The 27,644-nt window shown below is 34.0% G+C and overlaps 1 protein-coding gene across 1 annotated transcript in view; it reads right to left on the bottom strand.

The window, feature by feature from the left end:
* ADAMTS6 (ADAM metallopeptidase with thrombospondin type 1 motif 6) overlaps positions 1 to 27,644 on the bottom strand; it is a 311,245-nt gene that overhangs the window by 55,438 nt on the left and 228,163 nt on the right. Inside the window, exons 14-18 of the mRNA XM_070519576.1 lie at positions 18,496 to 18,598; positions 10,996 to 11,129; positions 9,252 to 9,375; positions 8,645 to 8,725; positions 202 to 365 (exon numbers count right to left, since the gene is read on the bottom strand). Of these exons, the coding sequence (XP_070375677.1) occupies positions 202 to 365; positions 8,645 to 8,725; positions 9,252 to 9,375; positions 10,996 to 11,129; positions 18,496 to 18,598 (606 nt within the window). The remainder of the gene's footprint in view (positions 1 to 201; positions 366 to 8,644; positions 8,726 to 9,251; positions 9,376 to 10,995; positions 11,130 to 18,495; positions 18,599 to 27,644) is intronic.

Below are 27,644 nucleotides of genomic sequence, written 5' to 3'. Positions count from 1 at the left end.
GGCATTGAAAAGATCAAGCAGTCATTTGGAAAAAGCACTATGGCCTTAACTTTACACATAGTTTACACCCTTAGGCAAACCATTTTACCTTTATTTACCTTAATTTCACCACCTGTAAAACAGAGACAATAAAGCCTGTCCCTTTCTACCTCAGAGGGCAGATTACAAACAGTAGAAATGAAATGGCAAAGACACATTTACCATGACAATGAGATTTTCTGAGGTGGGACCTAGAGCTTCCAAGGATTCTGGTTCATCAGTTGGTCTCTTATAGTGAAAAGCTGTCCCAGCAACATCAAACTTCCTAGGCCAGTCAATAGTCCAGGCACCATTAATATAGTAATCATCCCCTTCAGATTTTAAGGCTAAAAAAAAAAAAACAAAAAAAAAACCACAGTCCACCTAAAAATGTGAAACTTCATTTACTACAATGTCACTGACTAATAATAACTGCACTGAAGTGTACAATGAATATCTATGTCCATTTAGAGATGGGATTCTTGACCATTTTCCTAAGTACAGATTAAAAGGGTAATTTCCCATGTGAATGTCAAGAAGATATTAAGTATAACGTTATTGATAGAAAGAAATGAAAGGTTTATCTGAAGAAATGAAAAGTTTATGTGTTTATAAACATGTGGAATTAGCAAGAAAAATTACGACAAAAGGAATAACTAGGGGTGGGGGTGGGAGGTAAGGAGCACATTTTCCTGTCCAAATATTAAAACAGTAATTATATGAATATGGGTAGCTCAGAGAACCTGTAGTACTGGCATGGCACACAGATTCACAGAACAATGGAACCAAAGAGACAGTTAAGAAATAAACCCAAGTACATATAAGATTAGTATACGACAAAGGAAGTGTCTTAAATCAGTAAAGGAAAGATAACAAGAAATGGAACTAAGACAAAAGACTAGCCTTTTGGCAAAAAATATAAATGAATATCGCTGAATTTATATCTTGATCTTTATATAAGAATATATAAAGAATGAATACCAATATATAAGAATAAATACCACAATTCTACTCTTAAGTATATATCTAAAAGAAATGAAAATAGGTACTTAAACAAATATTTGTACACATATGTTTATAGTAGCGCTATTCCCAATAGCCAAAGATGGAAACAGCCCAAACGTCCACCAATGGATGAATGGATAAACAAACTGTGGTATATACAATACAATGGAATACTATTCAGCCATAAAAAGGAGTGAAGTATTGATACACGCTTCAATGAGGATGAACCTCAAAAAACATTAAGTGGAACAGACAGAAAGGTCTGACAGAAAAGGTCACAAATTGTATGATTCAATTTATGTGAATAGGCCAATCCATAGAGACAAAAAGCAGATTGGTGGTTGACAGGGGCTAGGGAATTTGAAGTAACTGCTTAATGGACACAGGATTGCGTTTCAGGTAATGAAAATATTTTGGAATGTACTAAATGCCAATAAACTGTTCACTCTAAAATGGTTAAATTCTATGTTATCTTACTTTCATCTCAACAAAAGCAAAGTTAAAAAAAAAAGAGAGAGAAAAAGGATAAATGCCAGATGGTTAAATATTTAAATGTAAAATAAATATAGTTACATCACAAAATGCTAGGAGAAAATGTGGGAGAACTGTTCAAAAAATAATATCAAGGTATGAAAAGCTCTTCAAATCATGATTTTAAAAGATTAATAAATACACAGGCATACTTTTTAAAAACTCCATAAAGAAAGAATGTATTAAAAAAGTTTAAAAATAAGTGACAAAAAAAGGGTTATTATTAGCACTACTATAAAAAAACTCCTATAAATAAATAAGACAGTGATAATTTTGATAATGATTATCATGATTTGACAATGAGAAACATGTCAGTTTACTGTTTTGTTAGTATGCTAGTTTCTTCAAAAACTTTAATTTATCAGACCAGGTAAACAAGCAGCTCAAAAGGACTAAAAGCGGTATAGTACAGAGAGTTTCTGAATCTCTGAACCTCCTCTACTTGTCCTTAATATTATAGACCATTTTCATTCCCCAACTCCCATCTGCCTGGCAAATACACTTGTGGTTTCTTGACTTCAGCTATGTTGTGAAGATTGACTTAATTGTCAAAATTAAATCAATTAACCTGCTGAGATAGGAACATAACTGATTTTAAGGATTATTTAGTCTTAAATTTAAAATTTTTATTTTCAACCCTCACAGTGGTTTCCCATCTCATTTAAAACATCAAAATTACTTAAGTTGTAGAAGGACATTTGAGCGTGTACAATATGACATAGTAAAAACAAAAATAAAAACAAAACCCCAGCAGCTTTGAATTCTCCTTCTATGTGAGCTCTCACTCCCCATTTTCTCCACTACTCAGTGAAGGGATCCTAACTCACTTTTGCTGGTACCATATTGTAATTCAGAAATACATCCAGCATTTTAAGAAGGACTGAATAAGAATTTACTAAGGGAGAAGGATGTGGCATCATAGACAGAGAATTAGCAAAGGGAAAAATCTGATGTTAGAAACTTTATTTTTGTTTTGAGTCTTGCTGATGCAGAAAAGAATCCAAAATTATGGTGTAAAAATAAAAAGGTCTTTTTAAATAAAGGAAGGAAGAGTGTGATGATACTGGTGTTCTATCTAAACATACATTCTAGATGTAATCTTACTGTTAAAATATTTAAAGAAAAGAGGGTGAGATTTTAAAGGGAGTAAGGACTTGTCCAGGTCTTTCTAGGGGCCTCTTGAAAGTCTAAATCTGTCTCAAAGGATCAAACATCAAATAAATGAAATTCCCACTTCTTCCCACGTTGAAATAACTGGTACTGGACTTGCCCTCCAACTGTTAATAACTAGAAAACCCACAAAATATATGAATCAGATATTCTTAGAAATTGGCCAGGACTGTGATACATGCAACAAGGTGAGTCATATAATCTCTCAGCTTTCTGCCTGGAGGCACTTTCTGTCAGTGTAGAATGGGAGAACCCAAGCAAAGCCTGGTGGTCTCACCAAGTTAGAAGACAGAGATCAGAAATTGGGAAGGCTAAGACAGCTGGAATTAGCAGCATCAGAGAACTAGAGTAGGAGGGAATCTGTTGCTGAATAGTAATCTGTGTATGCAGAGGATAAAATTCCATGAAGCCAGGCAAAAAAACTACTAGGGAGCTATAAGCAGAAAAATTTTCAGAGCAAGAATTCAGAGTTTCAACCACTAGGGCATTCAGTAGAGACCCAAGAAGAATCATGCCTTTTCAGTAGGGCTGAGTAAACTCTAGAAATAAAGGCTACTCTGGACTCCTCCAAACAAAGCTCAAAAACAAGCCTCAAAAGGATCAAGCTCATCTACAAGTTACTTAACACTCTTTAAAGAAAGAAAACAAAATCCAGACTCTCAATAAAAAAATACTCACAATGTACAAAACACAATGAAAAATTACTACAAATGGAAAAAAGCAGGAAAATGTGACCCAAACCAAGAAGAAAGCCAAGTAAAAGAAACATTCAGAAATGACAGAAATTATGGAATTAGCGGAACATTTGAAATAGCTATTATAAATATACTCAAGGATTTTAAAGGAAAACAATTATAATGAGAAGAAACTGGAAGATATATATAGATGGGTGCTCAGATTTATACAAAGAAAGGAAGTAATAATTTTTCTTATTTTTTAATTTTTAAAAAGATAATTGACTCTTTAAAACAAAAATAATAACGTATTGTGGGATTTATAACATATGGAGAAGTAAAAGGTATTTTTAAAAAAATAGCACAAAGGATGGAAGAAGACAGTGGAAGTAAACTGTTGTAAGGGCTTTGCATTATACACAAAATGGTGTAATATTATTTGAAGGTGTACTGTGATAAATTAAAGATGCCTTTTGTAAACTTTAGAGCAACCACTAATTAAATAGAACAGAAAAGTATAGTTATAAGCCATTAGTAGAGATCAAATGGAATACTACAAAGCACTAGATTAATCTAAAAGAAGATATAAAAGGGAAAAAAACCACATAGAACAAACAGAAAAAAATAGAAAAATACCAATGATATTGATAATTACATTAAATACAAATGATCCAGACAAGGAGTTGGCAAACTATGGCCTACCACCTGTTTTATAAAAAAAGTTTTATTGGAACACAGCCACACTCATTCATTTATGTATTATCTATGTCAGTTTTCACACTACAATAGAAGAACTGAATAGCAGAGACAGAGACTGCATGTCCTATAAAGCTGAAAATATTTATTACCTGGCCCTTTATAGAAAAAGTTTGTCAACCACCCCCCCATATAGCGATTGCAAATAGCTATGCAAAAAAGCATAGATTGTTAGACACAATAAGAAATCAAAATCAAACTACATGCAGTCTACAAGAGGCATATTTTAAATTCAGAAACACCTATAGGTGAAAAGTGGATGAATGGAAAAAAAGATTTACTATGCAAACACTAACCAGAAGAAATCTCAGTGGCTAGAGAAGTATCAGACAAAATAGACTTCAGATCAAAGAACATTATCAGGAATAAAAAGGAACATTTAATAATGATAAAATGTTCAATATATCAAGAAGATATAATCATTGTAAATGTCTATACACCTAAGACCAAAGTTTCAAAACAAATAAAGCAAAACTTTACAAACTAATGAAAGAAATAAATTCACAATTCTATTTGGAGATTTCAACATGATTCAGTAATTGCTTAAACAAGAAGGCAGAAAATAAGTAAGAATATAGATGACTTGAACAAAACTAGCAGCCAATTTAGTTTAATTGCCATTTATGGAATAATAAACCCAATAACACCAGAATATACATTCTTCTCAAGTGCACACGGAACATTCACTAAGATAGACCATATGCTGGGCCATAAAACAAACCTCCACCAAAGAACTAAAATCATACAAAGGATGTTTTCTGCCTATAATAAAATTAAACTAGAAATCTGCACCAAAAAAGATCTGGGAAACCTCTAAATATTTGGAAATTAAATAATACTTTCTAAGCTGAGTCACAAAGTAAACAAGAAAATACTTTAAATTGAATGATAATGAAAATATAACATATCAAAATATGTGGGATGAAGTTAAAGCAGGGAAATTTATAGTACAAAATGCTTATTTTAGAATAGAAAAAGATTTTAAAAATCAATAATATAAGTTTCTATCTTGAGAAGCTAGAAAATAACATACAAAGTGAATAGAAAAAAATAATAGAGACAAGTGGGAATCAATATAATGGAAAATGGATAAGTAATAGAAAAAATCATTTAAGCTAATAGCTTGTTCTTTGAAAAGATCAATAAAATTAATAACCTCTCACTAGAATAATCAAAAAGAAGAAAACACAAATTACCAATGTGAGAAATGAAAGAAGAGTCATCACTACATATCCTACAGACATTAAAAGGCTAATAAGGGAATATTATGCACAGCTTTATGCCAATAAATTCTACAACTTTATAGCTATTATGAAAATTGAATTTTTCATTAAAAACTTCCTACAAAGAAAACTCCAGTCCAGATGGCTTCACAGTTGAATTCTATCAAACATTAAGAAATAATACTGATTTTACTCAGACTCTTTCAGAAAATAGAGGAGAAAAGAACACTGCCCAATTCAATTTATAAGGCCAGGTTTATCCTGATATCAAAACCAACAAAGACATTACAAGACAATACTACAGATCAGTACCCCTTATGAACATAGATGCAAATATTCTTAATAGAATATTAGTAAATCAATTTTAGCAGTATATAAAAAAGATAATATATAATGAAAAAGTGGTTTTTATCCCAAGAATGCTAGATTGATTTAACATTTGAAAACCAATCAATGCATTTACTATATTAATAGGGAAGAGGAGGGAAAAAACAACACATGATCATGCAATAGATTCAGAAAACCTCAACATCCATTCATGAAGAAAACTTTCAGAAAACTAAACATAGAAGGGAACTTCCTCAACCTGATAAAGAGCATCTATATAAATCTTCTGGCTAATTTCATATTAAATGGTGAAAAAACTAAATGCTGTCCCTCAAGATCAGTAACAATGAAAGGATGTCCACTCTCCTCACTTTTATTCAACATTGTACTGAAGGTCCACTATTATAAGGCAAGAAAGAAGAAATAAAAGGCATAAAGATTGGAAAAATAGACGTAAAACTGCCTTTGTTCAAGCATGACATGATAATTTATGTTGAAAAGGAAACCTACAGAACAACTATTAAAACTAATAAGTGAATATAACCAGGTCATACGACATGAAGTAAATACAAAAAGAAATCAATTGTATTGCTACATAATAACAAACAATTCAAAAATGAAATTAAAATTTTAATACCATTTACAATAACATCAAAAAGCATAAAATATTTAGTGATAGACTTCAGAAAAAATAGGTGTAAGATCTATGCATTTAAAATAAACACTGGTGAACAAATATAAAGACTTAAATAAATATATAGGGAAATATTTTCATGTATTGGAAGATAATATCTTAAAGATGTCAATTCTCCCCAAACTGATCTACAGATTCCATATACAGTCATGTGTCACATAATGACGTTTTGGTCAACAACAGATGGTATATATGATGGTGGTCCCATAAGATTAGTACCATATAGTTGAGGTGTGTAGTAGGTTATACCATCTAGGTTTGTATAAGTACACTCTAGGATGTTTGCACAATGAGGAAATCACTTAACGATGCATTTCTCAGAATGTATCCCCATTGTTAAGTAACAGACGATTGTAATCTCTTTTTGCAGAAAGTGATAAGTTGATTCTAAAATGCGTATAGAAAAGTAAAGGATCTAGAAAGGCAAAAATAATTTTGACAAAGAAGAACAAATTTAAGGACCTTATGTTCCTATTTTTAAGACCTACTGGAAAGGTCTATTAATCAATACAGTGTGGTTTTGGTTTAAGGACAGACATATATATTAACTGGAGGGAATGGAAATAGACCCATACATTCATGTTCAATTGATCTCTAAAAAAATGTCAAGGTAATTCAATGGGGAAATGACAGTCTTTTCAACAAATGGTGCTATAATAATTGAGCTCTATATGAAAAAAACTGAATCTCAACCCTTACTTTATACTTTGTATAAAAACTCAAAACAGACCATATATATAAAAGTAAAAGCAAAAACTATAATTTCTGGAAGAAATACTGGGGACAATATTTGCAACCTTGGCGTAGGCAAAATTTCTAAGGTAGAACACAAAAGCCCAAACTATAAAAAAATTAATAAATTAGATTTCATGAAAATTAAAAGACATCATTAAGAACAGGAATAAACAAGGCACTGACTAGGAGAAAGTATTTATAAAACATATATTTGAATAAAGACTTGTATCTAGAATATACAAAGGACTCTCTAACTTGATAAAAACCAAAAAAATTAAAAATAGGCAAAATACTTGTTTAGATATGGCAAAAAAGATATATATATGGGTAAAATTTAAAAGACTGACAATAATAAGTATTGACAAGGATGTAGAGCAACTGCAACTCTTCAAAATTACTGGTGGGACTATAAATGACACAACCCCTTTGGAAAAGAGTTTAGTAATTTCTTAAAGTTAAACATGTACTTATCATATGACACAGCCATATTACTCCTAGACTTTTATCCAGGAAAAATGAAAATATATGTCCACACAAAGCTTGTCTATGAATCAAAAAAGCTTTATTCATAATAGTCAAAGACTGGAAATGACACAAATATCTACCAACAAATGAATGTATGAACAAATTATGGAATATCCACATAATGGAATATTATTTGGCAATAAAAAGGAATGAACTTTGGATATACTCATCAATATAGATAAATCTCAAAAACATTATGTTGAGCAAAAAAAGCAGATGTAAGAGTATATACTGTATGATCCAATTTATGTCAAATACCAGAACAAATAAAAGTAAAATACAGGGGGCCAGCCCGGTGGCACAGTGGTTAAGTGCACACGCTCCGCTTTGGCAGCCTGGGGTTCGCCAGTTCAGATCCTGGGCGCGGACATGGTACCGCTTGGCACGCCATGCTGTGGTAGGCGTCCCACATATAAAGTAGAGGAAGATGGGCATGGATGTTAGCTCCAGGCCAGTCTTCCTCAGCAAAAAGAGGAGGAATGGCAGTAGTTAGCTCAGGGCTAATCTTCCTCAAAAAAAAAAAAAGTAAAAATATGTAACATCAGAAAAGAGATCAATGTTTGCCTGAGGCTAAGGCTGAGGGGATTTGATTGTAAAGGCAAATAAGAGAATGCTTTGGAGTCATAGAAATGTTCTATGTCTTGGTTGTGTTATATATATATATATATATGTATGTATATGTGGCATTTACATGTATACGTATAATTATTACTCTATGAATTGTATACTTACAATGGATGCACTTTATTATATGTAAATTAGACCTCAATAAAATTGATTTTAAAAATCAAATAACCAACCCAGTGAAGATTAAGCTATAAACTACTACTTTTTTGTTTAGTTCTCACATGTGGTCCTATAAAACTTGGAACTTCCTTCATTTTAGCATGAAAGAATTCTATCTCAAAGCAGTATGTCTTTTCCTTCATGATACTGTGCTGCTTTTCCTCACTAATTTTTAAAATCTAGCAAAATATGCTACTTACCAATATAGTTCTTTGACACGGCAACTTCTCTGACTTCAATATGAACAGAGCCTCTTGGTATCTGCACTACTTCCATGTAGCCTGGAACACAGAAGACAGCCAGTAACAAGCAGCATCTGCAGCCTTGGTCAGAAAATGAGTGCTGAGTAACCATTCAGTTACAACAGTTTCCTTCTTCTTCCATTCTTCCTTTGATTTTGCACTTTTACAATTATGAAATATGGGCAAATTCCCCTATGGGTTCATGAATACATCTAGAGTATTTTTCTTTTTCTCTAAAATTATCTCAAGTTATCTTTAAAGCCTCAACATGTATAATATTGGTTCATGTTTTTTCCTCAACACATGGCCCTCACATTAATGCTCTGTGGAAATTCCCATCTTAAAGAAACATGGCTAAATGAAGTCAAGTAGAAAGGAATAATATTTCCTTAAAATATCCTACATGAAGCCACATGTAATACTTAAAGGACTGAAAGCAATTTGGGGAAAAAACATTGTCTGCCTAAATAAAGAAATTTAAAAATAAGCGGGGAGGGGAAGTCAAGTGTTTTGGCTATTCCAAGTACACCAGAGGTGTGAGGAAGAGTTCTCTCTACACACTCACCTCCTCTGGGCAACGAATCATTGAAGAACCCTTCAATGGCATCGCATGTGCTTCCATCCCCTCCACAGACTCGACATCTATCTTCCCTAGCATCGGATCCCAAAATATTATCACAACCTACATGCTGAAAACAGAGAAGAATATTCAGTATGTGAAAAAGAGAAATTCTTGGAATCATAACTAACCAAATAATATAATTTGCTTACTACCTGTTTTTCCAGTAAAGAAAATCAAAACAGGAAATATTTTCCTCTTTCCACTTTTACCTTCACTCTCCAGTAAGTTCTGGCTAACATTTTTCAACATATAAGTTTAAAGAAAAAAACCTCTGATTCCCCAGGAATGTATGTCTATATTTCTAACCTGGATCTCTTCTTCATTTATTGATACCATGCTCCAATTCTTAAAATATTTTAATTTGTTAGCAATGGGTTCTGAATTATACTCTCAATCAAGAAATGCAAGAATTAAGAAAAATGGCATATGGTCCTATACAGGATTATAACAGTACGAGTCTTGACTGAGCATTATGGTTTGTCTTTTTCAAACCACAGGCTCTTTTGGATATCCAATTGTTAGTGTCAAGGATTAGTTGTGGAATTCATGCCTGAGTAAATCTTAAAAAATGAATACCTGTTTCCACTAGCTGAATAAAATTGCTATAAACAAAAAGGAGATATAGGCATGCAATTTTAGAAGTTGAAATTCTACCTATCAATTTTGCAATTAATCGCAGAAATTTGGACTTTTATATTATTTTGGAACTTGAATTTGTACATTTGACCTTTAGTCACTGATACCAGGCATGTACTCTCTGAGTAAAACCTGTACCTGGGTCTTTTTTACTCCCCCCCCGCCCCCCAAACTTTAATACTGTCACAGAAATAACTTTTTCTTCAAGCAAATAAAGTAACACACACACACACACACACACACACACACACACACACACTGGGTCATCATATACATCTGGAGGCAAGTAGCTAGAAGGACAGAAACTCTTGCAAGAAATTATGAGGCTAAGTAAAATAGTGTTTTTATCTCTTCTTTCTCAGTTTCTGGGACTTAGTTTTGTGCTTCTCTTTAATGTGAAACAAAAACAAACAAAGAAAAAGTTATGAAAACAGTGGTTTTGTGGCTTTTCTTATTATGATAAGATTCATAAACAGGTCTAGGAAAATAGCATGGATTTTCTCCTACAACTCACAACTAGTCTGGCTAATTGTTTAACGTAAATGATTTAATAAGGTAAAGACTAACTCTGTAATGAAAACTATTGTAGAGACTTCAAAAGGAGAAGGTAGGAGGAGCATAGCTGTTTCACACTTCGAGGAAAAATTATGCTATGAAATATACCAAATAATCTTCCAGTGAGAACATATGGTTGCCGTATGAATAAGAGCTGAATCCTTGTTCTCTCTCTTTTTCTATCATCTTGTTTGTAAACAGAACAGAAGAATAATAGAAATTAAAGTCCAAAATATTTTCATAGCTCTAGCAATCACTATAAACATAACTAGAACACCGGAATAAATCATATTTGCATGGAGCTTGAATATGAATGGGTCCTTCTACCTCTAGCTATATATATTGTAATCCTTACTGGAGACTGACTACATTCTCTAAAATGTAGCTCTCTTTATTAAAACTGAGCATAGCATTAATTAGGAGCTACTATGTGAGAAGAAAGATGAAAGTCTCAAAAACCCCAACAAAAAGCAGTGGAAGTCACAATCTGAGCAACCTTGCATTCTCCGTTGATACAGATATCCAGTGAATCCGCATTGCACTGAGTCCCATCAATCACCGCAGGGGCACGTTCAGTGTAGAAATTGTAACCTTCAGCCAGGCAGTTTAATGCACAAGGTTTTACCCCACCTGGACAAATATGGTAGAAGAGAAATAAATGAAGTGGTTCTCCTAAGGAACAGTGATTCAACACTATCCATAAGAAATTTACAATTCATATAGACATCATTCCCTGACTATATATCTAGATGTATAGATTTCTTTCTTCCTTTGCTAAAATTTCATGTTTATTTTCATTGCTTGTGCAACTTGATGGAGAACCTGCTGTGTAGTTTTAAGGTTTAAAATTTTCAGATATTTCCAATATATAATAACAATGTATTTTAGGTCAAAATGGATCACAGTGGAGGTAACTGAATGTTAAAAAAAATGGATGAAATAAAAATTATCTACAAAACTAACTAAGAAAATAAAGTCTAAGGAGGCTTGAGACAATAACTTCATATAAAAAATAGGAGTTTTCTGCAATACATGCCACTGGTTACTGAAGCTGATACAAAAACTCTGCTACTTCAAGCAGGGATATGGTGGTTGCAAAATAAAACTAAATTTGCACCACATTCCATGAACGTGGCTTTAGGATGAAGATAAATTCTTAAGAGATTAGCAAATCAAAGATAAAATTAATTATAGCATTAAATTTGAGTCATTCTTATGAGATTAACAAATCAAAGATAAATATTACATACAGCATTAAACTTGAATAATTAAAAATATCTAATTTTATTTTGTGAATAAGTGCATATAATGAAACTTAAACATTTTCATTTTGTCCTCGAAATTTGTATTTTTTTAAGATTGATATAAAAAAAGGCATAAATAGTAGCAATGTAAAAAAACAAGCAGAGTACATATCATAACCTCATAGTATACTGGAAAAGTATCAGTAAATACGGATTTATCTTATTCAGAACAGTGGATGAAAAAGCTACTTATAAACATATAACTACTGATTGAAATTATGACTTAAAAGTACTTTCTGTTGAAGATTTATTTCATGAAGTTTAAAATACTTTGACCCTATTCTAATTATGCTGATAAAATTTCTCTTCAAAGTGAAGACTACTTCTCATAAAGAAAACAAGGCAGAAAGATGAAATGACATGCCTAGTCTCAGCAAAGGTAGAAACCAGGTTTCTGCAGGGTAAAGGTATGTGAAATAAAAGAAAGAAGCCAACGGAGTGGTGGAGACGATGATAAATTAGAGAACATTCCATCAAAGATCACTGTTACAGTTGATTGTTGTCATGCAAGAAGATTGCCCAATATTGTCAGACATTCTGTTTTTTCAAGAGACAATGAAAACCTAGATTTTAAAATATAAACTCTTCTTGGGAACTCATTCAAAGTTTTCAAAAATACTGTGAAGGATAAACATGTAAGTAAGTAAAGACTGGTTCCTGAGCTGTCAGTTTACAACCTCTGGCCCAAGTCCACGTTTTCTTCCACTTTCAATGTCTAAAGGCTATATAACTCGTAATATTATTATTAGGCTTAGGTTAATGATATACTTTGCTGTACTGAGCACAGAAAGTAACAAGTAATTAATGTCTTCCTCAACTGATAATCAAGGTATTTATATTTATTTTTGTAAGAGTCTTACAAATAAAACTGCTCTAAATTTCCATGAATCTTATGGTGATTTTTTTCATCATTACCCGATAGAGTTCTCCCATGTTTAATTGCAATGCTTTGGAATTTAACGTATAAGTCTTTTAATGTGTAAGTCTTTAAACAGAGAATATGAGCCTTTTGTTTACTCAGTTTTAACATTATATTAATTATGTAAGGCAGTATTTGATAGGCAGGACATATAATTGCTATGGATGTTTTCCTTAACCCCCTACACTACATGATGATAATAGGAACAAATTTCTTTTTTTGTTGCTGAAGATATGTTCAGCTCCCTCTGCTATGATGAATTTTCAGAAGAGCTACTGCTATTATTTCAAGAAGGGATTTAAGATGATTCTCTAAATGGAAGGTCATATTACCAATTACCTTCAGTTAAAGCTTATTATGAATTTAGGTTCATTCACTAAGCACATAATTATGTAAAGACTAATTGTTAAATCTGTGAATTACTTGAGACATCTATTTCTTCTCCTACTACAGTAAGACAAAACAATCCCAAATGCAGAGGCACTTAATAAGAGCAATTAAAAATACATGGAGCAAAAATTCATAAAAAGGAAAGCAAAGCCAAATAATAGTTGGAAATTTGAACACAGTTCTCGCAGTATTTGATAGAAGAACTAGAGCAGAAAAAAATCACAAAGAATATAAAAGATTTGAACAACACAATCAGCCAGCTCAACCTCTTGGATATCTACAGAACACTATATCCAGCAATTGCAGAAAACACATTCTTTTCAAGTATATGTAGAACATTCACCAACATGGAAAATAAGCTGTATCATAAAGCAAATCTCAATACTTTAAAAATTTCAATCATACAGAGTATTCTTGTATCATAACAGAATTAAATTATAAATCAGTATAAAAAATGTAGAAAATTATCAATTATTTTGAAATAAAAATAACATAGTTCTAAATAACCCATGGGTCAAAGAAGAAATCACAACGTAAATGAGAAAATATTTTGAACTGAAGGAAATAAAAAACACATCAAATTTTGGGAATGCAGAAGAGTAAAATAAACCCAAAATAATAAATATAGAACAAAAATTAATGAAAGAGAAAAAAGACAGTAATAAAGTATAAAGCTAAAAGTTGATTCTTTGAAAAGATTAATAAAATTGATAAACCTCAACAAGACTTATCAAGAAAAAGAGATAAAACACATATTATCAACACATATACCAGAAATGAAAGAGCATACATCACTACAGATTGCATGATATTAAGTAGGATAATAAAAGAATGTTACGATCGATTTTCTGTCAATAAATTGGACACCACAGAAGGAATAAATCTCTTTCTCTCTTTTTTTTTTTTTTTTTGAGGAAGATTAGCCCTGAGCTAACATCTGCTGCCAATCCTCCTCTTTTTGCTGAGGAAGATTGGCCCTGAGCTAACATCTGTGCCGATCTTCCTCTATTTTATATGTGGGACGCCTACTACAGCATGGCTTGCCAAGCGGTGCCATGTCCCCACGGGGATTGGAAACGGCAAGCCCTGGGCTGCTGACGGGGAACGTGCGAACTTAACCGCTGCGCCACCAGGCCGGCCCCCAGAATAAATCTCTTGAAGACACAAACTCAAAAACTGACATAAGAATTTTTAAAAATCTGAATAGCCCTTTATCTATTAAAAGAGTTGAATTTGTAATAATTTTTGAGGAAGATTAGCCGTGAGCTAACTGCTGTCAATCCTCCTCTTTTTGCTGAGGAAGTCTGGCCCTGAGCTAACTTCTATGCCCATCTTCCTCTACTTTATATGTGGGATGCCTACCATAGCATGGTGTGCCAAGTGGTGCCATGTCTGCACCCAGGATCTGAACCGGCGAACCCCAGGCCGCCGAGAAGTGGAACATGTGCACTTAACTGCTGTGCCACCGGGCCGGCCCCTGCAATAATTTTTTTCACAAAGAAAATACCAAGCCTAGGTTATTTCACTAGTAAAATCTACTCTAAGGAAGAATAATACCATGCTACAAACTCTCTCAAAATAAATAAAGATTCTATTTCTGGAAGCCAGAGTAACTCTGATACCAAAACTTGTCAAAGACATGACAAGAAAAAATTTACAAATCAGTATTCCTTATGAACATAGATGCAAACATCCTTAATAAAATATTAGCAATTAGGGGCCAGCCGGTGGTGCAGTGGTTAAGTGCACACGTTCTGCTTCTCGGCAGCCCAGGGTTCGCCAGTTCGGATCCTGGGTGCGGACATGGCACTGCTTGGCAAAAGCCATGCTGTGGTAGGTGTCCCATGTATAAAGTAGAGGAAGATAGGCATGGATGTTAGCTCAGGGCCAGTCTTCCTCAGCAAAAAAAAAAGAAAAAGAGGATTGATAGTAGTTAGCTCAGGGCTAATCTTCCTCAAAAAACAAAAATACGAGCAATTAAATCCAGTAACATATAAACAGTAATAAATCATCACCACATGGGGTTTATCCTGGGAATAAAAGGTGGGTTTGACATTATAAAATCTATCAAGTAACTGACAACATTAACAGAATAAAGAAGAAAAACACATACAATCAATACATGCACAAATTGTCCTGAAGGGCCAAGCCAGTGCATTAAGGCAAGAAAATGAAATAAAAGGCATAATGACTGAAATAGGTAGTCTCTATTTCTAAATAAAATGACTGTTTACCAAGAAAATCCTAAGCCATCCACAAGCAACTATTAGAACTAATAAAGGAATTTAGAAAGGTCACAGAATACAAAGTAAATACAGATCTTCCTGGACTTACGATGGGGTTACATCCCAATAAACCCATAGTAAATTGAAAATGGAAGTCGAAAATGCATTTAATATACCTAACCTACAGAACACCATAACTTAGCCTAGGCTTCCTTAAATGAGCTAAGAACACTTACATTACCCTATAGTTGGGCAAAATCATCTAACGCAGAGCCTATTTTACAGTAAAGTATTGACTATCTCATGTAATTTATTGAATACTGTATTGAAAGTGAAAAACAGAATGGTTGCATGGGTACAGAATGGCTGAAAGTTTATTGGTTATTTACCCTCGTGTTCGCAAGGCTGACTGGGAGCTGTGCTCGCTGCCGCTGCCCAGTATCAGGAGAGAGGATCATACCACATACAGCTGGCCCAGGAAAAGAGCAAAATTCAAAATTCAAAATATGGTTTCTACTGAATGCATATTGCTTTCACATCATTGTAAAGTCAAAAAGTTCTAAGTCAAACCATCTTAAGTCGGGACCATCTATATACAAAAATAAATTTTATTTTTATATATGAGAGAAAACAATTGAAAATGAAAATGTTTTAAACCTAATTTACAATGGTGTCAAAAAACATAAATTACTACGCAATAGATTTAACGAAAGATGTGCAAGACCTTATGCGGCAAACTACAAAACATAGTTGAGAGATAAAAGAACACATAAGTAAATGAAGATATATACCATGTTTATAAATTGGAAAATTCAATATTGTTAATTTATCAGTTCTCCCTCAATTGATCTATCGATTCAACACAATAGCAATCATAAGCCCAGCATGTTTTTCTGTAGAAATTAACAAATAATTCTAAAATTTATATGGAAATGCAAAGCACTTAGAGTATCCAAAGAACTCTTGAAAAAAGGATCAAAGTTGAAGGAACTTACACTACCCATGTCCAAGACCATACATTACAGTAATTAAGTCAATGTGGTACTAACATAGGGTTGACAAATAGATCAATGAAAGAAAATAGAGTCTATAAATACACTACAAATACACACCATAACCCCCAAATTATTTTCAGATTGTAGATCTAAATGTAAAGACCAAAGCCATATGGCTTTTAGAAGAAACCACAAGAAAATATCTTCTTGAGTTGAAGTAGGCAAAGATTTCTAAGACAGGACAAGAATACAATAACCATAAAGAAAAAAATTGAAAAGTTAGAATTCATCAAAATGAAAATCTTGTACTCATCCAAAACACCACTAAAAAAGTACCAGGAAAACCACAGACTGAGAAAATATTTGTAAAACTTATCTGATAAATGACTACCACTTGAGAATAAAAAGATAAATAACCAATTAAAAAACAGGCAAAGGATATGAATAGGCACTTTGCTAAGGAGGATAGAGAAGTGGTCAATAAGCACATGAAAACATGCTCTACATAATCAATGACCAGAAAATGAAAATGAAAATTACATTGAGACACCATTATACATCCACCAGAAGAAGATTGAAAACATCAAATGTTGCCAAGGATGTCGAACAAACAGAACTCTCCTACATTGTTGGTGGGAGTGTGATAGTGTACAATCACTTTGGAGAAACATCTGACAGTTTCTTTTAAAACTAAACTCACACCCACCCTATTGCCCAGCAATTCCGCCCCTAAGTTTTTACTCAAGAAAAAATGAAACTATATGCTCATAAAAAGAGTCGCACACAAATATTCACAGCAGCTTATTCATAACAACTTAAAACTAGAAACAACCCAGGTGTCCATCAATAGTAGAATAGAAAAACAAACTGGTTATTACAATGGAATACTGCTCAGCAATAAAAAGGAGTAAACTAGTGATACATGCAATAACATGGATGGATCTCAAAAACAGGCTTAAAGAAGCCTTGCGCAAAAGAGTAAATATGACATGATTTCATTTATATGAAGTTCTGCAACAGGCAAAACTAATCTATGGTAAGAAAAAAAATCAGAACAGTGGTTACCTCTTGGAAGAAGTAGGTAGAGGCAGCTATTGACTGGGTAGGACTATGAGGACTACGAGAATTTTGGAGGTAATGGCAATGTTCTATATCTCAACAGGTTTTTACAGGTGTATGCGTTTGTCAAAATTCAGGGAAAGTACACTTAAGATTTGTGCATTTCATTGTACATAATCTTAACTCAAAAGAAAAAAGTAAATAAATACTGAACTGTGGTTAATGTTATATATGCTGAAGTATTTAGAGGAAAGTATACTAATGACTACAATTTACTTTGAAATGCATAAAAAAATAGGATAAATTAATGAACGGATAGAGAGATGATTAGATGTAACACAAAAAAGTACACTAAAATGTTAATAGTAGAATCTTGGTGGTGGATATAACGTCTCACTGTAAAATTCTTTTAATATTGTTCTACGTTAGAAAAATTTCAAAGTAAGATGTTGGAAAAATATACAAACAATAAACAGTTTTAAAAAGCACATTCAATTTTTTCAAGAAAAAATTTTAACAAAATTTAGTTTGCATTTTGGGAGCATAAGAAAACTTTTTGTACTTACAGAAAAATTAGTGTATGATACATGACCAAGTTAAAGAGCAAAAATGTTTCCCAACACTAAAAAAGAATAATAAAAATCTATGGAAAGATCCTTGGCCTTTGACCAAGAAAGAACACAGATTTTTCTGGCCTCTTTTGAGTTTATTTACATTGTTATAATTTGTTTTTAGCATGATAATTCCAAATATTCGATGATTATAAATGATTATAATGTAATGTCCATATACCCCAAGGAAGTCTGAAAAACTCTGAAATATTATTTGGATTTATATCCTTTCTAGGACTTTTGTACTTGCTAAAGAGAATTAGGTTTTTAAAAATTATTTCTGATCATCTGTACTAACATATAAACTTTATTACAAGGAAACTAAAATGTGAGATTTGCTTAGTACTATAAGCACTTTCCTGCTTTGATTTGCAAACACTAATTTTTACTAGTATGTGTATGAATGTATGTGCGTGTTTGTATGTATTTATATATTCTTTTATATTTGCAAAGCTCTCAAGCATGACGAATGCTCTGCCAGGTTATACATTACCTCCAGTATAGGGTTTCCAGTTATAATACTTTCCACGGAAAGGCATATTGTCAAAGTCTGCACACTGTTTCTCTCGAAAATCTCGGGCCCCCAAAGGACATGGCTAAAATAAAATAAAATCATAAATGGTACGATTGTTGAAAAATACCAAAACCAAGGGACAACGTCCCTAAAATTAAAATTGCCTGAACTCCATCACATTAGCTCACTGCCTTACTCTCTGGCTATAATTCTGGCATTTGCTTTACTGTTTTAACAACCAGTATTCAGACTGAAGTGTCTGAATTGTAATCTCAGTCACAGAAGAAATAACTGAAGTAATTTAAACAGAGTTAAGTGTTAGACAGTTTCCATATAAATTTTCACTTAGATGCATGTCATAGTCCACTTTGCAATCAATCCGTCAGGTATCTCCTAATAAACATACATAAAAACTTGGTGAAAAAAAGTAAAACATAAAATCCTTTTCGGTTAACAGTATTTGAGGTCCAGCTGCCACAGCTACTCTTGCCTCTTAAGGAATCAAGAGGCAGATTTGTAACATGACATTCAGCACTATTAATTGTGGTTTGGATCCCTCCTCCTATAACTGTTTACTGTCTAGGTCTGACAAAAAACATATTTTAAGACATGGAATGAACTGGGCAAAATGCTAGGCCTCAAGTCTAAACACCTTCAAATTCAAGGAATTTGGACTTATGAAGATTTATATTTAATCTATTAACATCATAGAAAATAAAATACTAAAATTGGTTCAAAACATGTACATGTGTAGGGTGAGGGGAGAGAAGGATGTTGAGAGGGTGAAGAGAGGATTATTTGTTTTTAAAAGATTGGAATGCTTCTTCTAACTGAATTTTTTAACGTGGAAAATCTTGCCAATCTAGCTAGGTCTAGATTCCAAATACTAGAGAACTATCCTAAATTAAATCTTTAACTTCACAAAGAATTAAAAGTATAATCTCACAGTGTTTGAGCAGTATGACCTAATTTGACCTATCTTTTAGAGTTCTGCAGCTGGAGCACTTAAAAAACAAAGTTACTGCTTTTGAAACACTGACTGAGAAAACATTCCCTTTAAATATGGAAGAACAAGTCAATAATAAAATTCTTAATTGTGAATAAATGATGAGTATGTTACAGACATTCTCAGAGATCACTTTGAAGACTTGTTGCTACCCTCCCTTGGATCTCTACATTAACTTGATACAGTTCTCTAAGGTCAGTACATTGGAAACAGTCCCTTGAAGCATGTGTAAAAATAATAGACCACAATGTACAAATCATTGCTTGGTCATCATTACTTCCTGTATACTGTGGTTCAAATTTCTACCATATCAAGTCCAAAGCCTCAGATTCTGAAAATAGTGGCAGCAGGTATACACTCTGTTATGAGCCCTGCATTTAAAAATATTTTCTGCATATTAAAATATGACACTGCAACCACAAACCTAACGATTCTGCTTGTCAAACTACCATTCTTGCTTGCCTTTGAAGAAAATGAAAAATAAATATTTACCATAGGCTACATAGTGCATCATGCTGGGAGGATATGTTTCCAGGGTCTTTTGCTTCATGGTGTGCTAATCTTTGGATGGAAAGAATGCTTTCCTTTTCTAGCCATTTTCAGGGAATCCCACATGAGGACTAAAGATGTTAGTGGGTTTGCCATTGTAGCAAGACTAGTTTTTAAGCAAATATCATCAATTTAAAAAAATACAAGTAACTTGAACACTAGCTACAAGTTTTCACATAATAACTAAGTACTTGTAAAGCACCGACCACCTAAAAGTTTATCTAAGCATGGCTTTCAATCTAGTTGGAGAAACATCATACAGATGAAAAACTACAGTACTACTTCAGGCAATATGTCTATGACAGCGTGTTACAGATTGTCTATAGGTGCTATATATAGATGAAAGATCAATGTGTCTTGTGATTAGCTAAGAAAATATTTGTTGAGGAAGAAAATCTTGAGTGGATTATAAGAAGTATAATAAAAGTATTATAAATACTTATTCTTTGTAATATTATAAAGTATTATAGGAATTGAGCTGGTTAAGAAAGAAAAAGGACTTCTGGGGGAAAACTATTAAGAATGAAGTCAAGTAAAGCTATGGAGACAGCAAGGAAAAGGTCATATGTTGGGAACAGTTGGATAAAGGCCATTTTAGATGAAAGAAAGGAACTGTATGAAAGCATAAGAGGAGATGACATTTCATAGATAAGCACTGGTACATAAAAAAGCCCTGAATTAACAAACTAAAGCATCATGAGGGCCATTCACTTAAAAACAAACAAAACAAAACTCCTGTTTTGACTATCTTGTAATGATTTTCCTAAACAGAAAAGAAGTAAAAGGTCCAATAGGAGCTTTACTACTGTTTAACGAAGCACTTGGATAATATTTCATAAAATTTCTGATCTACTCTTTTCCTGTGATAACCACTCCGAGGGTCAGCATAATAAAAATATTAATAATGACAACAGATACTTAGCATTTACTAAGCACTTAGTAGGTACCCACTCTGTGTCACACTGTTCAGAGGTCTCTAGATGTATTATCTACTTAATCTCTCTCAACACTCCTTTGAGGTAGATAGAATCAATAATCCCATTTTACAACAAAGTAAACTGGGTACAGAAAGGTTGCTTAGCAATAGTATCAGAGAGCAAGAACACCTCCCTCATCTGAGGGGGAGCTTCTTCTGGACACTCTCTAAATGCCACAATAACCGCACAAAGTTTTAGCTCTGTTAAGATGTGCAAAAACCTAATAGGAGAAACTTGGGTTCTAGACCTAGGCCTGTCTTTACCAGCTGCAAGTTTCTCATCTTCTCCAAACTACTTTTTTTCTCATTTATAAAATGAGAGAGCTAAAACTAAGAATTCTGGAGTTAGACACACTTGGATTCAATTCTATCTCGGCCATTTATTTAATTCATGGCCTTGTGCAATGCAAGCCTCATCTATAAACTGAGGATAATACTAGTATTTACCTTCTAGGTGAGGACTCACATAAACTGTTTAGCTCTGTATCTGGCATACAGCAGCACTCAGTAACTACTAGCAGCTGTGCTGATCTTGGGTCTAGGCATCCTTGGATTCATTCCTCACCCTTCTGCTCTGCTCTGTATTTCAGGGAAACAAACTCTACAAGTTCCATTTCCCAGACTTCTGTGTCAGCTGACTTCTGGTTGGGTTCAGGCAACGGAAGGCACTAGTAGGAGAAGCCAGGGTATTTCTCTGATTTCCTCTCTACCTCAGGCAATATCTTAGGCAGAAGCAGAATCTTTTTGTGGCTCCAACTTCAGGCAATACCCCCGACTCCCACTCCATCCTATGGTCCCAGCTTCTGCTGTATGATTCCAGCCTCTGGGCTTTGATAAAACTACCTCCTGCCTGTGTCTTCCTGGTAGGAGTGGTGGCATCTTCCTGCTGACGCTGATCTATGGGCTTGTCAGCCGCTTCCATCATCCATGTAACCAACGTGTAACAAATTTTTTCATTAAATTCCTTCTATTTAAATATTCAGAGTTGTTTCTATTATTACGGTTGAATCTTTACTGATACAACAATCAGTAATAATAATAGTGATGATGATGATGATGAAGTACTTGAGAGACTGAATAGAGATACATTTTCATGTGTTATTTTTTGCAGTTTATTGGTTAAGGGCAGAAGTTAGCAAACTTTTTCTGTAAAGGGCCACTTGGTAAATATTTTAGGCATTGTGTGCCATACAGTGTCTGTTGCGACCACTCAGCTGTGCCATTATAGTGTGAAAAAAACATAAACAATACATAAATGAATGGTCAGGGTTGTGTTCCAATAAAATTTTATTTACAAAAAGAAGTCAGGGCCAAATTTGGCACAGGAGGTGCAATTTTCCAGCTCCTGACTTAGGGTGTTAACATAATAGATACATCTGTCTGGCAGAATTTTGCAGTAGAACTAAACTCAATTATTAATTTTTGAGTCAATAGAGAATCATATACTTTTAAGAACTGATGTTAGAGGTAATATAACCTAATCTGCATAAGATGCTTAAATTTCCTCTACAATTATCCCCAAAGTGTTCCTATAATCTGTGTAAACATCTACAGAAATACCAAATACTTTTCAGACAGCTGCAATTATTATCAGGTTCTTTCTTACTTTCAGCCAAAATCTGCTTCCTATAACCCAGTGTCTTGCTCCTTTCTTCTAGAGTCACACCGAACAAATCTAATCCCTGACTGAAAGGCGTCCAGATCTTGAAGGCTTTCCTATGGGCACATCATAACTTATCATTAGTCTTCTTAAAACCAGGCACCAAGAACCAGCCTTCAGTGTCTTTTCCTTTATTCAGTAAATATACATAAAATGCTTACTATGTGTCACCTATTATCCAGGCTCTGGAGATAAGGCAATAAACAAAACAGATTAGGTCCCTTCTTTCATGGAGCTCACTCTGTTGAAGATGTGAAAGAAGAAAAATAAAGCAAGATACCGAGATTGATAGTGAGGCAGGAGAGAAGTTGTTGTAAATAACATGGTCAGAGAAATTCTCTCTGATAAGGGGGCACACCCGAGCAGAGAGTTAAAAGAAACTGAGGGAGTGACCTATGTACACATCTGTGAAAAGGGCGTTCCAGGAAACAGTAACTGCAAAGGCCCTGAGGCAGGAGTGTGTTTAGGATCTTCATAGGATAGCTTGGAGGATGGAAGGGCTTAAGGCAATTGTAGTAGACTTGGGGACCTGATCCCATGTTTTTCTATTTCTAGACTATATCAAGCTAATGTTCTATTCTTTTGCTTTAAATCCTTCCTTCAGTGAATGCTCTGAATTTGTGTTGATTAGAAAAAAGCTCAGTAGGAGTTGTATATGCTGGTTCCAAAGAATGAGAGCGATTAAGGAAAAGGGTAATTTCTTAAGGAAAAATTACATAAAATATATTTTTGTTTTGTTTAGGAATAGTGGAGAGTTTAGGGAGTAATGCTTTTTAAATTACTTGAGGATAATAAGTGCTGACACCATGCAGAAACCCTAACAGAAAACAGTGGGCATAGCAACAAGTTTTTTATGTAAAGCCTGACAGGTTTTCAGCCTCCTAGTGTTAACACTAATCAAGCATCCTCTCCTTCTAAAAAGCGCCTAGCGGGGCCCCACATAAATCCAGAGAGCAAAGTTGCAAATCTCAGCATCTTCTGAGCTTTGTATTTTCAAAGAAATGAAAAAATTAATATTAGCATCTTTATCATCACTTTTTTTTAGAGATCTATGTTAAGTTAGCACATTCTATAGACAATCTTATGCTTCCAATTATACTGAAAGTTTAAAAGCATCTCCCTTTGACTAAACTTAATACTTTTTATCGGTAGATAAATCTAAAAACAGACTAATTCATTGGGGCATAAAAGTTGCTATAGAAAGAAATCTCAGTTTCTGCTGACAACCTTTCCAGTGGCACATCTATTACTGGGGTTCTCATCCCGGTTTTGTCCCAAAGATTAGTGTGACCTCGGCAAGTTCTGGAATCCCCTTATGTCTTCTTTTTTTCATGTGCAAAACACACCCAAAGTACCCTTACTTTTAACACATCCCAAAATGTTTTGCAAAAGAAGAAAATCCTGAAAATACTATATTATGTCTTATAGGAGTAATAAAGAGCAAGAAGCAGGTGGAGAACGACAACTCTTTCCCTTTTCTCTTTCCTCTCTTCTTCCTCAAGGAGATGGGCAGGCTGAGGAGATACTAGGATCCTAGGGCATCAGGGAAAATTGCAAAGCGAGCAAAATTGGCCTTTAGTTCTTCTACCTCCTTTCTCTCTCTCTTTCCCACCTTCTGCTGCTTTTTCCTTTCTTGCTTTTAAGCCAAATGCTCTTTTGCTTCTTCACTATTAGACTAGACCAACCTTCTACACTCCCCAAATCTAATTCTCTTCTTCCTCTCCAGGGTAGCAACATATTCTTAGCCACTTATACCCCATGTATGGAGGGAGCATATTGAAGTTCAGATTCCAACTCCCGCTCTGCTTAGCAAGTAATGCACTTGACATGGGACTGTGAAGAAGGGACATATTTCTGTTTGTTCACCAAGACAGGCATGTTTTTCTAAATTACACAAAGATGCCACACAGGCTAACAAAGTCCTTGCTTCCACACCCTCTCTTACAAGTTGCAAACAAAATTCCTGATTTCCTAGGTATCAGGTACTGTCAGATTAGCTCATTAAAGTTGAATTTAGTGTTCAATGTACATAATGAATTATCTCAAACCCAGGCTTTGATTCAACCTTCTCATCTTTCCTCCTCCAAATAGTTTCTGATTTTTTTTTTTGTAGTTTCATTGTACATTTACTTTTAAAGAAAAAGCAAACATAAGTTTGATAAGCCTACATTGTCCAGACAAACTTGAAGCTAGCTGTCATATTTGATACCATAATCTTCTATGCAAGTTTTCAAAATTAAAGCTATTTCTATAGGCCTTATATAGCCTGAATTTAATTAAAATGCCATCTCTCCATAGCATAACCCTTTTCTCTAAGCCTATGAAAATGTTAAGAAACAAACTTTTACTTTGTATTTTTTAAATATTCCTTTTGAGAACAAAATAAACAAGCAAGCTCTAATCTGTATTTAAAAGCTAGTCCTTATTTCTCAAAACATGATGCACACCATAAAATTCATACTAACCTAAAGAAGATTAATGACACTGCTCATGTTATTGCCATATATATAATAAATACTACATATAATATTTATAAGAATAAACTGGTTGATACATATTTGTTTTCTAATTATAACTTGGGACACAGTTATAACACTGTTAGTTAATGGATCAACTCTGTACCTTGTCATCACTTACCCCACACCTCTCCCTGGGGGCAAGGTCTGTAGTTTCAGAATGTTCTCAGCTATCTGGTTCTGCTGCAGGGTAAGGTTAGACTGGAAGTAAGACAATGTCAAAGGTGACCAAACTCTTTCAGAGAAGCTTACCTTGCCACACCCACCTCCCAGGGGCTCCATCTGTTCTAAGAGCATAGCAATCAGTACTCCGAAATTCTATACCTTACTGAATCTCTTCCATGGTACCAGCCTGTTGCTAAGCTTTAGTGACCTCATTTTTAAAATACTTTTAAAAAATACTCGTCCTTTCTCTTTACGAAAGTGATTTGAAGATTTAATGAGGTTATGTATGACAGTACTTTGTAATCTACAAAACATAAATGTATATAATAATAGCTACACTGTATTGAATACACATTAAGTACTAGGACTAGCACTAGATATTTAACATGTGTTCCTTCTTTTAATTCTCAAACAACCCTGCAAGTTTGATATAATTCTACTCGATGTATAAAGTAGTTCCTGAAATTTAGTGAGGTTAGATGTCTTGCCAAGGTCAAACAGCAACAAGTGTTATAATCAGGATTCAAATTTAAGTCAATTTGAATCCAAAGTCCATACTTTTTTCACTATAATCCTACCTCCAAATATAGGCTACACTCTTCCTGTGTACCACGACCAAGGCAATAACTCTGTTTAATGGCCTTAAGCAATAGATTGAAGAAGAAAAAAATTGGAGAATAGCATGCCCCTCTAGCAAAGCTGACTGAGGAAATACCCAGGTACTACAGAATCTATACTTAAATTTTAGAACAGACCACAGATGACCTGGAAAACCCTTGGACTCCATAATTTTTATAGTTTTGATGCATAAAGGAGGGAAATGAGATGTTTAAGATGCAAGAATAATATGACTTTCCATCCTAGCCAAAGTAGAGCTCATATTTTTAACCAGAATTTCTATCCTAGTCATGTTATCAAGGAAATACACAAATCACAAATAATATGGAATAGGAAAAACACCAGGATTTTCTTGGTTTTGGAAAACAGCTTAGCAACACCAGGAAATTCTTTTTAGTAATGTAGAAAAGTCCTTCTCATAGTAGCTAATATTTCTTCTTTAGGCTTTGATATAAAATTTGGCTTTGGTGCAGACATGGCACTGCTTGGCACACCATGCTGTGGTAGGTGTCCCACATATAAAGCAGAGGAAGATGGGCATGGATGTTAGCTCAGGGCCAGGCTTCCTCAGCAAAGAAGAGGAGGACTGGCAGTAGTTAGCTCAGGGCTAATCTTCCTCAAAAAAAAAAAAAATTTGGCTTATAACATTTATAAAGACATATTTTTACTCTAAAAAAACCAAGTTTTCAAGTAAGGTATTCACAACACTAACCCATAAATTCTGCTACTTAAAATAGTTATACTATGTACACCAATGTTTACCTTCTTAGAACATTTTGCATAATAGTTTTAAGTCACTGGAATGAAAAATTGCTCAGGAAAGCAGAAATACCCAATTAATAGTCAATATTCTTTTATGCCAGTAAAAAGGAGGTTCAATATACATAATAATCAAAAGTATATTTCTGAATAGCTCTTGAGCAAACACTTTCCAGTAGATTGAACACAGATCTAGGTCTTTACTTCTCATAATGGCACTACCCAACCATCATGTCAGCTCCCACCTTAGCACATTTATATAAACTATCAGGACCTTCTCAACCATTTATCTCCATGCCAAGGAGGGGAACTGTGTCCTCAACCAACGAATCTTGGCATCATGACTTCCATAAAATCTGTTCTCCAAACCCAAGTTCCACAAGGTCATGTCTATTAGATTAGTTTATGGTCCCAAATATTCTATTGTAGTTCCTGATTTAATGGTGAGACCAAACTTCATCCAATTCTCCTATATGTCTTCAATAAATGCTCCTGGTCTCTCAGTAGCTTCAAGATGAAAAGCATATTAATTTGTTCCTGCTATAGCTATTGTCTTTACCTGCTATTCTGTCCTGGAGAAGATCATGTGGATGTGAAAGAAAGAGTTCTTGTCTAGTTGCTTTTGAAGGATTTGAGGGTGACCAATGGTGATGTAGGGAATAAACTGCTGGTCCAAAACATCCTGATGTAGATAATAAGCCTGAGAGTCTAGCATGTGTATACCCTTGGCCTCTAGGCTGGTTATGTTGCTGTTGAGAGTGGTCAGGTCAATTTTACAGCTGGATACCCTTTTCTGATCTATTTTAATATCTTGAAAGATTGAGATTTTTTTTCTTTATAAGTTGCCTCTTCTATCTCTGTGGAGCAAGTCTCAAAGAT

The sequence above is a fragment of the Equus asinus genome, chromosome 10, assembly GCF_041296235.1.
Source record: "Equus asinus isolate D_3611 breed Donkey chromosome 10, EquAss-T2T_v2, whole genome shotgun sequence".
NCBI classification, from domain to species: domain Eukaryota; kingdom Metazoa; phylum Chordata; class Mammalia; order Perissodactyla; family Equidae; genus Equus; species Equus asinus.
This window is presented reverse-complemented; position numbering and strand designations above follow the sequence as displayed.